This window comes from Ostrea edulis, chromosome 2 (assembly GCF_947568905.1).
Source record: "Ostrea edulis chromosome 2, xbOstEdul1.1, whole genome shotgun sequence".
In the NCBI taxonomy this organism is placed as follows: domain Eukaryota; kingdom Metazoa; phylum Mollusca; class Bivalvia; order Ostreida; family Ostreidae; genus Ostrea; species Ostrea edulis.
The window spans coordinates 102,367,685-102,381,280 of record NC_079165.1 but is presented as its reverse complement, the minus strand read 5'-3'; the positions used below and the strand labels follow the sequence as shown (position 1 = coordinate 102,381,280).

The 13,596-nt window shown below is 34.0% G+C and overlaps 1 protein-coding gene across 6 annotated transcripts; it reads right to left on the bottom strand.

The window, feature by feature from the left end:
- Nucleotides 1-500: 500 nt before the first annotated feature.
- Nucleotides 501-9,922, bottom strand: LOC130046553 (platelet endothelial aggregation receptor 1-like). Of its 6 annotated transcripts, none has more exons than XR_008800352.1 (5): nt 9,745-9,903; nt 9,248-9,309; nt 6,706-6,846; nt 2,390-4,398; nt 501-1,106 (listed from the first exon to the last, which is right to left on the bottom strand). XR_008800352.1 is itself a non-coding variant. In XM_056155821.1 (4 exons), the coding sequence occupies exons 1-4, from the start codon at nt 9,768-9,770 to the stop codon at nt 700-702; spliced, it is 639 nt and encodes a 212-aa protein (XP_056011796.1). In that variant the 5' UTR covers nt 9,771-9,922; the 3' UTR covers nt 501-699. The 6 variants fall into 6 exon arrangements, 2 of the variants coding, with proteins under 2 accessions (XP_056011796.1, XP_056011797.1); XR_008800351.1 differs by having other exon boundaries at nt 9,248-9,312; nt 9,745-9,880; XM_056155821.1 differs by lacking the exon at nt 2,390-4,398 and having other exon boundaries at nt 9,248-9,312; nt 9,745-9,922.
- Nucleotides 9,923-13,596: the final 3,674 nt, after the last annotated feature.

Here is a 13,596-nt window from a genome sequence, read left to right as displayed (position 1 = left end):
CAGTACCTAACGAGGTCTGAAAGGTAATCATATGCAGAATATGTTTAAGCAAATGAAATCGACTGAGAGACATAAACATCGTGTATAGGTGAAAAGTCATGTGTGGTAAATTGTGATATACACAAAGCAGTGAACACACAACATTTTGTTTACTGATAAAAATTGGGTCGAAACAAAATCTGGTATTCTCCTGAAAACCGACAACCTCGCATTTGGGTCAAATGCTGTCTGACGTGTTTCATACCGATTGTTAAGCCGTTCTTGGCACTCTGATTTTGACTGCGGATAACTCCATTTACCTGATCAGGATATAGGGCTCACGGCGGGTGTGACCGGTCAACAGGGGATGCTTACTCCTCCTAGGCACCTGATCCCACCTCTGGTGTGTCCAGGGGTCCGTGTTTGCCCAACTATCTATTTTGTATTGCTTGTAGGAGTTATGAGATTGATCACTGTTCGTTATCTTCGCCTTGCACTGTACTGAAGTAAAACCAGGTACATTTTTGTCTTTTTTCATATTTTATTTCTTTCGTTTTTGTTATAAGTAATGGCATCCCTAGTGTGCATGCACAGATTTCATAACATTGACATGATCTACACAATTATCTAAACAAAATTATCGTTATTGACATAGTTCCTATGCATTTTTCGACTGAAAGAGCCTCGATTTCTTTGCAAATCTCTCGCTGGTTCATCAGATCACTCTTTGAAACACATTCGCTCCAATTCATTTTCTTCACTACAGCTCTGATTTCTTTCTTCAGCGTTGCGTTTCTTTTTTGGTTTGCTTCGCTTTTTACGGCTCTTTTTAGTGGGCATCTCATCAGCTTCCGTATAAACTGTTTCAATCAGATCTGGTAGAGCATGATCTGACTCTATTTTTCTTTTCCAATACTTAAACATTAGAAACTTTCGTACAGATATAATGATTATCAACACCAACAACAAGGCAATGATGAGGCTTCCGTTGATCATTATCATCTTTGAAATCATTCCTTTATTGGTTATCGAGCGATCCACACAGGTAACTGAATCAATGGAATGGGTAAATTCAAGTTGAATGAACATAGTCGAGGTATTTTGTGTGGCAAATATTGTCGTATCGACTGAAATGTTAAAAATAACAGACATAAATCTTAAACTCTTTTTTCTGTAACGTATCAAAGCAATATCCTTTACATAAAAGACATGATAACGCTGACGCAGAAATAACTCCCTAGATTTGAAGGCCTGTACAAAATGTTTCACCATATCTGAAACGTCAAGACTGGCAGACTGTTGGAATTGGTATGACTGCTTGAACCTAACTAAACTTGAGGCAGGTTATTCATATAAACTGTGCAGCAGAGTATATAAAAGGTTATGGGCACCCAAACGTTTATATAGTTGTTTTTTTTTTTTTCAAAGCGTTCATTTTCCTTTATACATGGTGATGAAAACCCTAACTACATGTACAAACATGCTCAAGGAATGCTCATGTCTGTCTATGAATCAGACTTTAATCCTGTATAATGATTTACTCATCTTTACTTTTCGAACCAATCTCCCTCTCTGTAAGGCATGCAACTTAAAACTGATATTTGTCTATTTAGTTTAGTTGAAATTTGCAATAGAGAAGAAACGCATGAACAAGAAATAAGGCTTGCGGAGGGTGGAACTGGTCAACAGGGAATGCTTACTACTCCTAGAGAACTGGACGCTGGTGTGTCCAAGGGTCTATGTTTGTACTGTTAATAAATTTGTATTTTTATGGATATGCGAGATCGATCATTGTTATCTTCACATTTTCAACAACAAAATTGGATACGTAATTGATTTTGCAACAATAATATGAGTATTTTGATAAGCATTAATGTTAACCGAAATGCACGTTGAACTTGATCGGAGTTATGCTAGAAAAAGGTGAATCAACGACAATAATTCGATCTCATAAGTCCAATAGATAATTGATCAGATTCAGGAACAAGGCCAAAACAGATTCCTGGAAACACTAGAGGTAGAATCAAATGACTCGCAGTAGTAACCATTCTCCGTTAACTGTTCACACCTGCCGTAGCACTCGATAATAACAAGGTAAACGGAGTAATCCGTAGTCGAAATCAGCACGTAAAGGGTCTAACAATTGGTATGAAACACGTCACAATCCATTCCACTTACTGACAGGTTGTTATTTCAAATAAAAGTACATGTATTTAATAACGACCATCGAATTCGCAGTGTTGACTGTAAACGAATTATCGAAACATCAACTTATTTCTCAGTAGCCAACCTTCGTATCACATTCCTGTTAAGTAGCATATGAATTATAATTAGTTGCAGTGTTTGCCCTACTCTTAACTTCGCATTCTTTAGAGGAGTTATGAGATTAATCACTCTCCGTTATCTTCACCTTTTAATTAGCACCTTATCCGTGTGATAATGGAAAACTGCTACGTCAGTATGGGAAGTTGAAAATGGAGAAGCTGATGTCATCCTGTTTGTCATAAAGTTGAATTTGTTAGCCATTAGTGTCCATTTTCACTGAAATTATCCAAATATCAAACAGATGTGAAAGACTCTGTAATATTATATATTTTAAATTACCTGGGATATGTTTGATCGACATATGAATGAAAATGAGCAGTATTAAAGGGACTAATTCACGATTTCCCCCAAAAATTTATTTTTCACTTTTAATGATCCAAATCTACTATCTAACATGTTTAAAATGTTTTACATAAAAATTAAGGTTATACATTATCACAGAAGCTCATTTTAGAGAATTCATTATTTGTTTGTAAACAAAGATTGCGGTATGTTATTGTCAATTTTCAAAAGAAATGGATATCGATCTAAGCTTATTATATCTTTCACATTTCAAGTATTCTTTGTGTAAAGTGTGTCATCTAAAAGTTAAATTTTGTGACTATGCAGAATTAAGGTGCAATATATTACAAATTCAATATTTCACCAGTTTGTTTATAGATATAAAAAGACTCGAGTCTTTGTTTACATAACAAAGATTTAAGTGTGGAATATAGCTTTTATTCTTGCATTCAGAAGGTCAACATTTTAGTTGTCAATATTAAATGAGTTATACTTTTAATGTTTAACATAAAAAATAAAAAATAGTTTGTTCAAAAATCGTGGACCAGTCCCTTTAATATATAGCTAAAACGCCGTCCGTGTATCTAAATGTCGAGTTCAATGCTACAGCAGAACAATGTTTTCCTCTCCTGTAAAAGTTTTGAAAACCTTCTGTTTAATAAGATTATAAAAACAGGTCAGTCAAGAAAATAGCACAATTTGTGCCCATGAGAATTCCAACAAACTACGGGAAGACCCGATTTCCGAAGTCTACATTTTGTCTATCGGACATTCCAGTACTGAGTATATGTTTGATATCAGCATCTAAATAGTGCTTAACAAAATACTTTTTTGATATAAATTTTTCGAGTTCCATCTTCATTACAGGAGCAGATGTCTAAGATGTGAAAAGCCTAGTATTTAATGTGTTGAAAGGAATAGTGGTGTGAAGTGTTCAAATTCGTTATGATACTGTTGATTTAAAAGTAAACAACAGTTGTGTAAAATTTTATTGAAAAATATATTCACATTACGACAAATCGTGCACAACATCGAGATACGTGTCACTCATGCTAGAATCATGAGGTTTTGACTCATTTACATCATTTAAACATGGTTTGTTACTTTTGTCTATATTCATAGTATCTTGATACTCCTCCAATTGGTCAGATTTATCTGAGCTACCCCCGTCCTGGTCACTATTTACAGGATCGGACGCATGTATCATAGGCTCTATAACCTCTATATAAGAGTGAGTCGGTCTTCGTGATTCTGGTTCTATATATCCTCCATTATTTCCTGATGAGGTACTATTTTCATTGTCAATTTCATGATAATGGGAATAGACCGATTTTCCTTCCTTATCTAGTTTAGCCCTATTATATTTATATTTTGAATCCGGATGTTGTGCTAATTCCTCCATTATGATATTGTAACGATTGCCTAACACATCACCATGATTAACCATAGTACCATCAATGTCAATTTCCTGGTATTCATCCTCTTCGTTTCCGTCCGTAAAATGTTTCGATTCAATTTCATTTTTTCGATAGTTTCTTTGCATGTGCATGACCCATAATTTCCTTAATACTGCGAGAAGTATTACAAGCAGGAGAAATATGATAGCCCCAGATACTATCAGTGTGACGGACGGGTTGCTAGTCTGTTCTGTTAGTACAGTAACTACTACATTCGGTAGTTGTGTGAATTTCGTAGTGAATTCCGTTGACAAAACCTTTACAGGTGTAGACACAAACTTTTCAACCGATTTTGACGACAATGACGATGAAAGAGTTGAGGAAATACTAGTTGCTTCTATTTCAATCTCTGTTACTGAAAATACATTAAGTATATTTTACAGGATTTTGTAATAAATCATGACTCTGGTCAAATCAAATTACTAAATGTGTGTCCAATATGCGTGAAATTAAGTAGCCATATTTTTTCTGCCTCCGCCAATTTGTATTTACTTTTTCCCCTCCCTCCCTCTCCCTAGAAAAAACACTGCTTTTTTCTTGAAAGATGAGAGAATCTGACTTCATGATGTTAAACAATACATCTCCACCTTTTCTTACGAACTGAGCTATATCTGTGTAATATCTATGTCCATCGCATCTGTTCTTTATTGAATCTTAGTGTGTGTTTTGTCTATATATATATATATATATATATATATATATATATATATAAAGCACTAAATAATCACAACTAGGTACTGAAAATTTTTGCCCCAGCCCGGGGTCGAACCAGCGACGTACGGCACCCACCCCCTAGCAAGATTGTCAAACCAGTGCGTAAGTCCACTCGGCCACAACGACTTCCCTTATATATATATATAACTATATAACAGACTGAATATTAAGAAATATGCCCTTGATTGCACGATACCACACCTCACAAGCTCGTTGTGTTTTTACCCAAGTACAATAACTATAGTGTACTATACAAACTTGCTATACTAGCTGAGAACCGCCATCCGTGAATAACGCCAAGGTAGGGTGCTTTGCTGGAACAGAACAACACAAGAGTCCACACTTGCAAAGTTGCAATACATATGTACATGCTGTAGAGCGAAACGGGTATGAATCAATACCACATCCTGCCTACTCGCCTGACATATCTCCTAGCGACATCTTCCTATTCCAAAACTTGAAAAAGCATACCCGTGGACGTCATTCCCGGTCTGACGGCAGTTGAGGAGTGGGTCAATGGAAAGGATCCTGACCTTTTTCAGTTCTGGGCTGATGACACATGAACACCGTTGGTATAAATGCATCACACTACAGGGCAATTACATCGAAAAAGAAGAGGTGGATCTCAACCGGAAATAAGTTAGGCTAGTTACTTATTGATTCGCCCTCGTTTCAGGTTTTTACTGTAGCAAATTATATATAGATAATCATGACAGATTGTAGTTTATTATAATCTTTTTCTTAGACTGGAGCCAAGGACCCGAAGGGACCGAGGACCATTGCTCTTAGGGAATGGAGAGGAACGAGAACAATGGCACCAACTTAAAATCCAACCCAGTTTAAATCTAACTCTAATTGTAACTCATGCCTAGTTGTAACTCATATTAGGAAATTCTTTAAATAAATTATAAAAAATACTATTAAGTATCAGAATTATACATAATACAAGTATAGCATTTTGTCATATGAAACACGTATTATTTTTTCCAGATTTGTCATCGTACTAAGTAAGAGCTTTATCATGTCAGATAATGGGTCCGAATCTCACCTGTGCCCTTAGGTTTTACAATAGAATGTCGTCACACCTGGATTTTAATTCCGGGAAATACCGCATGCATGAAGAGGAGGACGCGATGGGCATTTGTTTCACGTGTGTATATCAATCAAAATTCAAGTCTTAAAGTCCGGATTTATGATGTGTTTTGTCGTTATATAATATAAATAAAAAATGAAAACTAATTTCAGACCACTTGAATGACATATCCCTTTTCCATCCACCATTATGCGTTGTACTGTACGAAGACGTTTTATCATATTGCATACATGTTAGGCAGTATCTATTTAATAAACGTTTTATAACGGAATCGCCAAACAACAATCGACTACCGGTAATTGTAGGCTTTAAATAATAGAATATTATAGCTATATTATATTGGTTGTCACAACATTTTGATTTGATCAAAACATGGGGTTTTTATCGATCATTAGCTTTGGGACCAATTCGAAACCCTTTTGATAAATATACAAGCGCTTTTGGTCACAATGTTCAAATTATATTTTCTTTTGTTTCATTTCGGTTTTTCAAATTTTCTGATATTATTTACTATTGGACAGTCAACACAAGGTGAAATTGGCTTCTATAGTTAGATGAAAAATCCTAAGTTTATCTGATTTAGAATGAATAATAGAAGTAAACTGTTCATAAAAAGTACCAAATAATAAGGATAAGCATAGCGCGTTGAGTTGGTCCAAAACAAAGAATTTTAAGAACAAAGTTTCAGCATGCTTCATTTTTTCATGAATGGTGTTCTTACAATGCGATGATGAAGAAATAAAATATTTGTTTAAAACTAGTTTTGCTAATGATTTAACCCAGCATACTTCATATCTTTCGGACATCTTACAAATCGCAGGAAAAGTAACAGGGCAAGTGTAAAGATTTAATCACCAGTTGAGGTATTTGGACATCCGTAATCTGGTCGGCAATCTTCGACTGAACAAGTATCACATATTCCTCCACAAAGGTTCCCAAAAAATCCCACAGGGCAGTTCTGAGAACAGTTTGGTCCAAAGCTTCCAGGGAGACAGGCTATTAAATGAAAATTAAAGTATGTTTGAATTCTTAAAAAAGGCTTTATTTGTCTTATACTAATATCTGTTAGAGTTAGTGTGAGCTAATTTAAATAATTAAAGGCTGTCACCGTTTGTCCTGGTGATATTTTGCTGTTGATAAACGTATTATTATCCTGCAATTGTTATTGGTGTAACAGTATCACCTACATGTCGCATTTATGTCTCTCAACTGATTTGACACGCAAGAGCTTGTTCTGCGTATGATCAGCTTTCAAATCGAGATAGGCTACTGACAAACAAATTGATGTTACATGATTTTAACAGTCTCATTTAATGTCAGCATTTTGTGATTTCTATGGTCGTTATGACGATCTAGTTTGCCAATACAATCTGTCATTGGGCCACATGCTGCCTGACGTATTTTATAATTGTTGGGCCGTTCTTTACACATCAATTTTGATTATTGATACTCCGTTTACTTGATCAATATATACGGCTCATGGCGGGCGTGACCGGTCGACAGGGGATGCTTACACGTCCTAACACTTGATCCCACCTCTGGTATGTACAGGGGTCTTTGTTTGCTGAACTCTTAATTTTGAATTTATTGTGGGAGATATGAGATTGATCATTGTTCGTTATCTCCGTGGCCGAGTGGTTAGAGCATCGCACTCAAAATCATACGGCCCCTCACCTCTAGTCGGCGCGGGTTCGAATCCCGCTTGCGCCGGTAAGTGAGAAAGTTTTCCAGTTTACTTTCGGAAGGTCGGTGGTCTCTTCCCAGGTGCATTGTATCTGGGTTCTCTCTTCCACCAACAAAAAATGGGCGTCATTATATAACTGAAAAATTGTTGAATGTGGCGAAAAACATCAAAATTATTTCCACCTTTTCATTGTTGTAATTGTTCTTGATATTCTGGTTGTAATTCTTATCGGTTGTTATTGTTTGTTATTTATATTGTAGTAATTGTTATTGGTAATGTTGTTGTAATTGTTATTGTTGTTGTTGTTGTTGTAATTGTTATTGTTATTGTTGTAATTGTTATTGTTGTAATTGTTATTGGTATTGTTGTTGTAAATGTTATTGTTGTAATTGTTATTGATAATGTTGTTGTAATTGTTATTGATAATGTTGTTGTAATTGTTATTGTTGTAATTGTTATTGGTATTGTTGTTGTAAATGTTATTGTAGTAATTGTTATTGGTAATGTTGTTGTAATTGTTATTGTTGTTGTTGTTGTTGTAATTGTTATTGTTATTGTTGTAATTGTTATTGTTGTAATTGTTATTGGTATTGTTGTTGTAAATGTTATTGTTGTAATTGTTATTGATAATGTTGTTGTAATTGTTATTGTTGTAATTGTTATTGGTATTGTTGTTGTAAATGTTATTGTTGTAATTGTTATTGATAATGTTGTTGTAATTGTTATTGTTGTAATTGTTATTGTTGTTGTTGTAATTGTTATTGGTATTGTTGTTGTTGTTATTGTTGTTGTAATAGTTATTGGTATTGTTGTTGTTGTAATAGTTATTGGATTGTTGTTGTAATAGTTATTGGTATTGTTGTTGTTGTAATAGTTATTGGTATCGTTGTTGTAATAGTTATTGGTATTGTTGTTGTTGTAATAGTTATTGGATTGTTGTTGTAATAGTTATTGGTATTGTTGTTGTTGTAATAGTTATTGGTATCGTTGTTGTAGCTGTTATTGGTAATGTAGTTGTAATTGTTATTGTCGTTGTAATGTTGTTGTTGTTATTGGTAATGTAGTTGTAATTGTTATTGTTGTTGTAGTTGATATTGGTAATGTAGTTGTAATTGTTATTGTTGTTGTTGTAATTGTTATTGGTAATGTAGTTGTAATTGTTATTGTTGTTGTAATAGTTATTGGTATTGTTGTTGTTGTAATAGTTATTGGTATCGTTGTTGTAGTTGCTATTGGTAATGTAGTTGTAATTGTTATTGTTGTTGTAGTTGCTATTGGTAATGTAGTTGTAATTGTTATTGTTGTTGTAGTTGCTATTGGTAATGTAGTTGTAATTGTTATTGTTATTGTTGTAATTGTTAGTGTTGTTGTAATTGTTATTGGTATTGTTGTTATAATTGTTATTGTTGTTGTTGTAGTTGTTATTGGTATTGTTGTTGTAGTTGATATTGGTAATGTAGTTGTAATTGTTATTGTTATTGTTGTAATTGTTAGTGTTGTTGTAATTGTTATTGGTATTGTTGTTATAATTGTTATTGTTGTTGTTATAATTGTTATTGGTATCGTTGTTGTAGTTGTTATTGGTAATGTAGTTGTAATTGTTATTGTTGTTGTAATTGTTATGGGTAATGTTGTAATAGTTATTGGTATCGTTGTTGAAATTGTTATAGGTATTGTTGTGGGTTTTTTCTCGTTTTTATAGAATTAACTTACGTAAGCAACTTCTGTTTTGTAGGAAAAAATTAACACAGCAGTCGAGCCCCTCGGTGTATGTTCTGCTAAACAAAGAACAAGCAATACATGATAAATATTATGGTAACACGTCACCAAAACCGAGAGGACGCCACTTTTCAAAATCGCAGTTGACAAGGAAACTATGAAAGGAGACGTCATTCTTTTTGTTTAAAAAAAATTATATAAATGAACAATGAATCAAAGCTCTCAACATACAAAGATAAAAACTTGAATTGTTTTGAAATAATGGTGCTACAATTTGTTGCCGGGCAGTTTAACATCCGTGACAGAGGTTTGATTTTGTTTTAAAGTGTATTTACTGATCCAAGGATATGGGATAAATGCATGATACTTCACAAATAAAAAACAAAAATTCTTGCAATTTGACTTACTTGATCACTTTTCAGCGCTATAAATAACTATTAATTGTAAAATACAAGAGATATTTTAGGATGGCATAAATAAAGCAGCCTTACCTGTTGCATGGATCTTTATCTTCCATTATGAATGATGATTTAAATAAGAGTCAATTGTTGGTCATGCGAAGTAGGAAGAAGTTATCTAAATAGAAATCAGATACACTACACATTGCACTTTAATAACATTTGGATAACAGGAAACATATTCGTGTATATGAAAATATTCAAATATCCCAATGTTTTCTCTGTGATACTCGAATGGTTAGTTTTCCCAAATACTAAATTTAACTAAGTCAATGAACTGTGAATTGTGGGTGATCGTGAATAATTTAGCCACATTGTTGTATTACTATGTTAGAAGTTTTAATGAGTGTAGTTCTCTTATCTACAGAAATAAGAAAATTGGATGTAAACTTTAAGCTGGTGTGGATAAGACTCAGCTGGTTCTTATCAACTTTGTAGAAGCAAACTAAAAATGTATCAATTATCATATGAATATCTGCAAGCACAATCAAAAAAAGTCCGAAAAAACTTATAATTTACACTATTTTTGGAAGTCCAAAGGCCGTAACTCAGCAAAAAATCACAAAATTCAAACTTGATCTGTAACTTGTTGTGACAAAGCAATATACCAAATATTAAATAATTATATGCAAACACAACAAAAAAGTCCAGAATCTGAAAATTCAAGCTATTTTCCGAAGTCCAGTGGCAATAATTTAGTGAAAATCAACAGACCAAAACCAAATTCGAACTTGATCTGTAACTTCTTATAGCAAATCAATGTACCAAATATCAAATGAATATCTGCAAACACAACCAAAATAGTCCGGAAAACTGATAATTTATGTTATTTTTCTAAGTTCAAGGGCCATAACTAGGTAAATAAAATCAATGAACTAAAACCAAATTCAAACTTGATCTGTAACTTGTTATGGCAAAGCAGTGTACCAAATACCAAATGAATATCTGCAAAAACAGTGAAAAAAAGCGCAGAAAACGGATAATTCATACCTTTTTTTTTTCTTAATGTTATGAGCAAACATTTATCAACTAAAATTGAGTAAAAATGTGTACTAGGCAAACATGTTAATACATGTATGTGGAAATTTCAAATGTTTACCTGATCAAGATATAGGGCTCACGGCGGGTGTGACCGGTCAACAGGGGATGCTTACTCCTCCTAGGCACCTGATCCCACCTCTGGTGTGTCCAGGGGTCCGTGTTTGCCCAACTATCTATTTTGTATTGCTTGTAGGAGTTATGAGATTGATCACTGTTCGTTATCTTCACCTTGCATGAAATACACACACATAAAGGTCTTTCCTTTTTGATTGATTGATTTGATATTGTTTAACGTCCCTTTCGACAATTTTTCACTCATATGGAGACGTCACCATTGCCTGTGAAGGGCTGCAAAATTTAGGCCTATGCTCGGCACCTGCGGTCTTTGAGCAGGGAGGGATATTTATCGTACCACACCTGCTGTGACAAGGGACCTCGATTTTTGCGCTCTCATCCGAAGGACCGCCCCATTTACTCGCCTCTTACGACAAGCAAGGGGTACTGAGGGCCTATTCTAACCCGGTTCCCATGGGACACAACAAGCATGATATCTAAAGATTTATGACATGCCTCAATATACAATGGACTAACTTGCGACTTAAGGTATTCCATGTATAATGAAAGGATAATGAACAATTTTGAAGGATTTAGATCAACATAAATGTTTATTGTTAAATAATGATGAAAGTGAAGCAGATGAAATTCACATGACCGGTGAATGATTAGAAGCTGACCTTTTTCGACTTAAGACTTTTTGGAAGAGTTGTCTGCCCTTTGTAAAAATAAGAAAAATCTAATTTTCTAAAAATGTGTGTGGTCAATGATTAATTTTATTTCATATTTTCATTAGGAGAAAGTGTATGTAACTTTCTACCAAGAGATTTGTATGAAAATTTAATTTCTTTTTAAAAATTGTAATAAAACATGCTTTTCCCATATACTTCAATGTTAAATTCTAGGTGAAATAAATCAAGCAGTAAACAAAATTTTGAAAATTCCTATGGTGGATTAGTTTTATTTGATGAACCCTTCAAAATGATAAGATGATTACAAAAATTCAACAATCCATTTATTAGATATGAAATATGGTCATTATACATTGAATACCTTAAATATCAGCATTTCACAAACTCCATGGTTGCTATAATGATATAGTTTGCCAATATAACCTATCATTGGGTAATATGCTGTCCAGCGTGATTCACATCAATTGTTAGGCGTTCTTGTCACACTGATTTGACTATGAATTACTCTGTTTACCTGATCAAGATATAGGGCTCACGATGGGTGTGACCGGTTGACGGGGAATGCTTATTGCTCCAAGGCACCTGATCCCACCTCTGTAACATGGAGGGGTCTGTGTTTGTCCAACTCTCTATTTTGTATTACTTATAGGGGTTATGAAATTGATCACTGTTTGTTATCTTCACCTTTCATCAACATCATATAGGGCTCACGGTAGGTATGACAAGACAACAGGGGATGCTTACTCCTCCTATGTACCTGATCACACTCTGGTGTGCCCAGGGGTTAGTCATATTCTTAAATATGTATTCTTTATGGAATTTGTGAGATCGATAACTGTTTGTTGTATTCACTTTTTCAAGATAAAGCTTAACATGCAAGTAATTCAACAACAATGTTATTGGTGTGTTGATAAACATTATGGTTAACTGAATTGTATATATTGAAACCTAATCAGGGTTATGCTGTAAAAGGGTACATCAAAAGACTACTTCAGTTTCATAAGTTCTATGAATAAGAGAGAGAGAGAGAGAGAGAGAGAGAGAGAGAGAGAGTACCCAACGATGATCAAGTACACATGATCCACATTTAATTAATTACACTTAGCGCTTTCGCCGTGTACTTCGGCTCTTCAGAGTGATTGATTGAAAGTATCTTGTTTAACGTCTCTCTCTCTCTCTCTCTCTCTCTCTCTCTCTCTCTCTCTCTCTCTCTTATATATATATGTGTGTGTGTGTGTGTGTGTGTGTGTGTGTGTGTGTGTGTGTGTGTGTGTGTGTGCACAAAATCCCAACAACACCCTACTTTCTTAAAGTGTTCCATCTGAGAAAATACAAGGCCAGTAAAGAAAATAAAGAATAAAATACAAAATGGTGCAAACTCTCTACACCGTCGTTAGGAAACACGCTTTACAACGAAATCACCACCATTGTTATCACTCACTACAAAAGTGTCCCACTCTTGTTACCAATGCAGATTATTGATACTTGTCGTTTTTCTGTGTTATTTGTTTATGCAATATAAGTCTCTTGATAAAGACGCCGGTTGCTTCGAAAATTTGAGTTTTAAATAATCAACAGTGTCGTGGCCTTTTCAGTGCTTTTACATATATATACACACATATGAAGAGGCATTAAAGCCGAAAGCGCTAACAGTGAAATGTTATTCGAGTTTTGTGTTTCTTGACTTTTATTATTGGATGCATTTACTGTATCAAATACCGAATTCTTTTTTTACAAACTATATAAATATATATATATATATATATATATATATATATATATATATATATATATATATATATACAGTAAAACTCGAATATAGCGAACACGGATATAGCGAAAGTATGGCTATAGCGAAGCGAAATTGATTTCCCCAGCAAATTCTTTATATATATTCTATACAAAAATCTGCGTCTATAACGAACACGGATATAGCAAATTTACGAATATAACGAAGTAAACCATGCCACTTGCTATTAAAGACTGAAAAATCATTAATTAATTCTAGTTTGGAGAATAATCTTAATTAATATATCTTTACAACAACAGTGGAGAGGGGCTTAAATATGTTGCAATTTTATTCAATAATTATATGTGA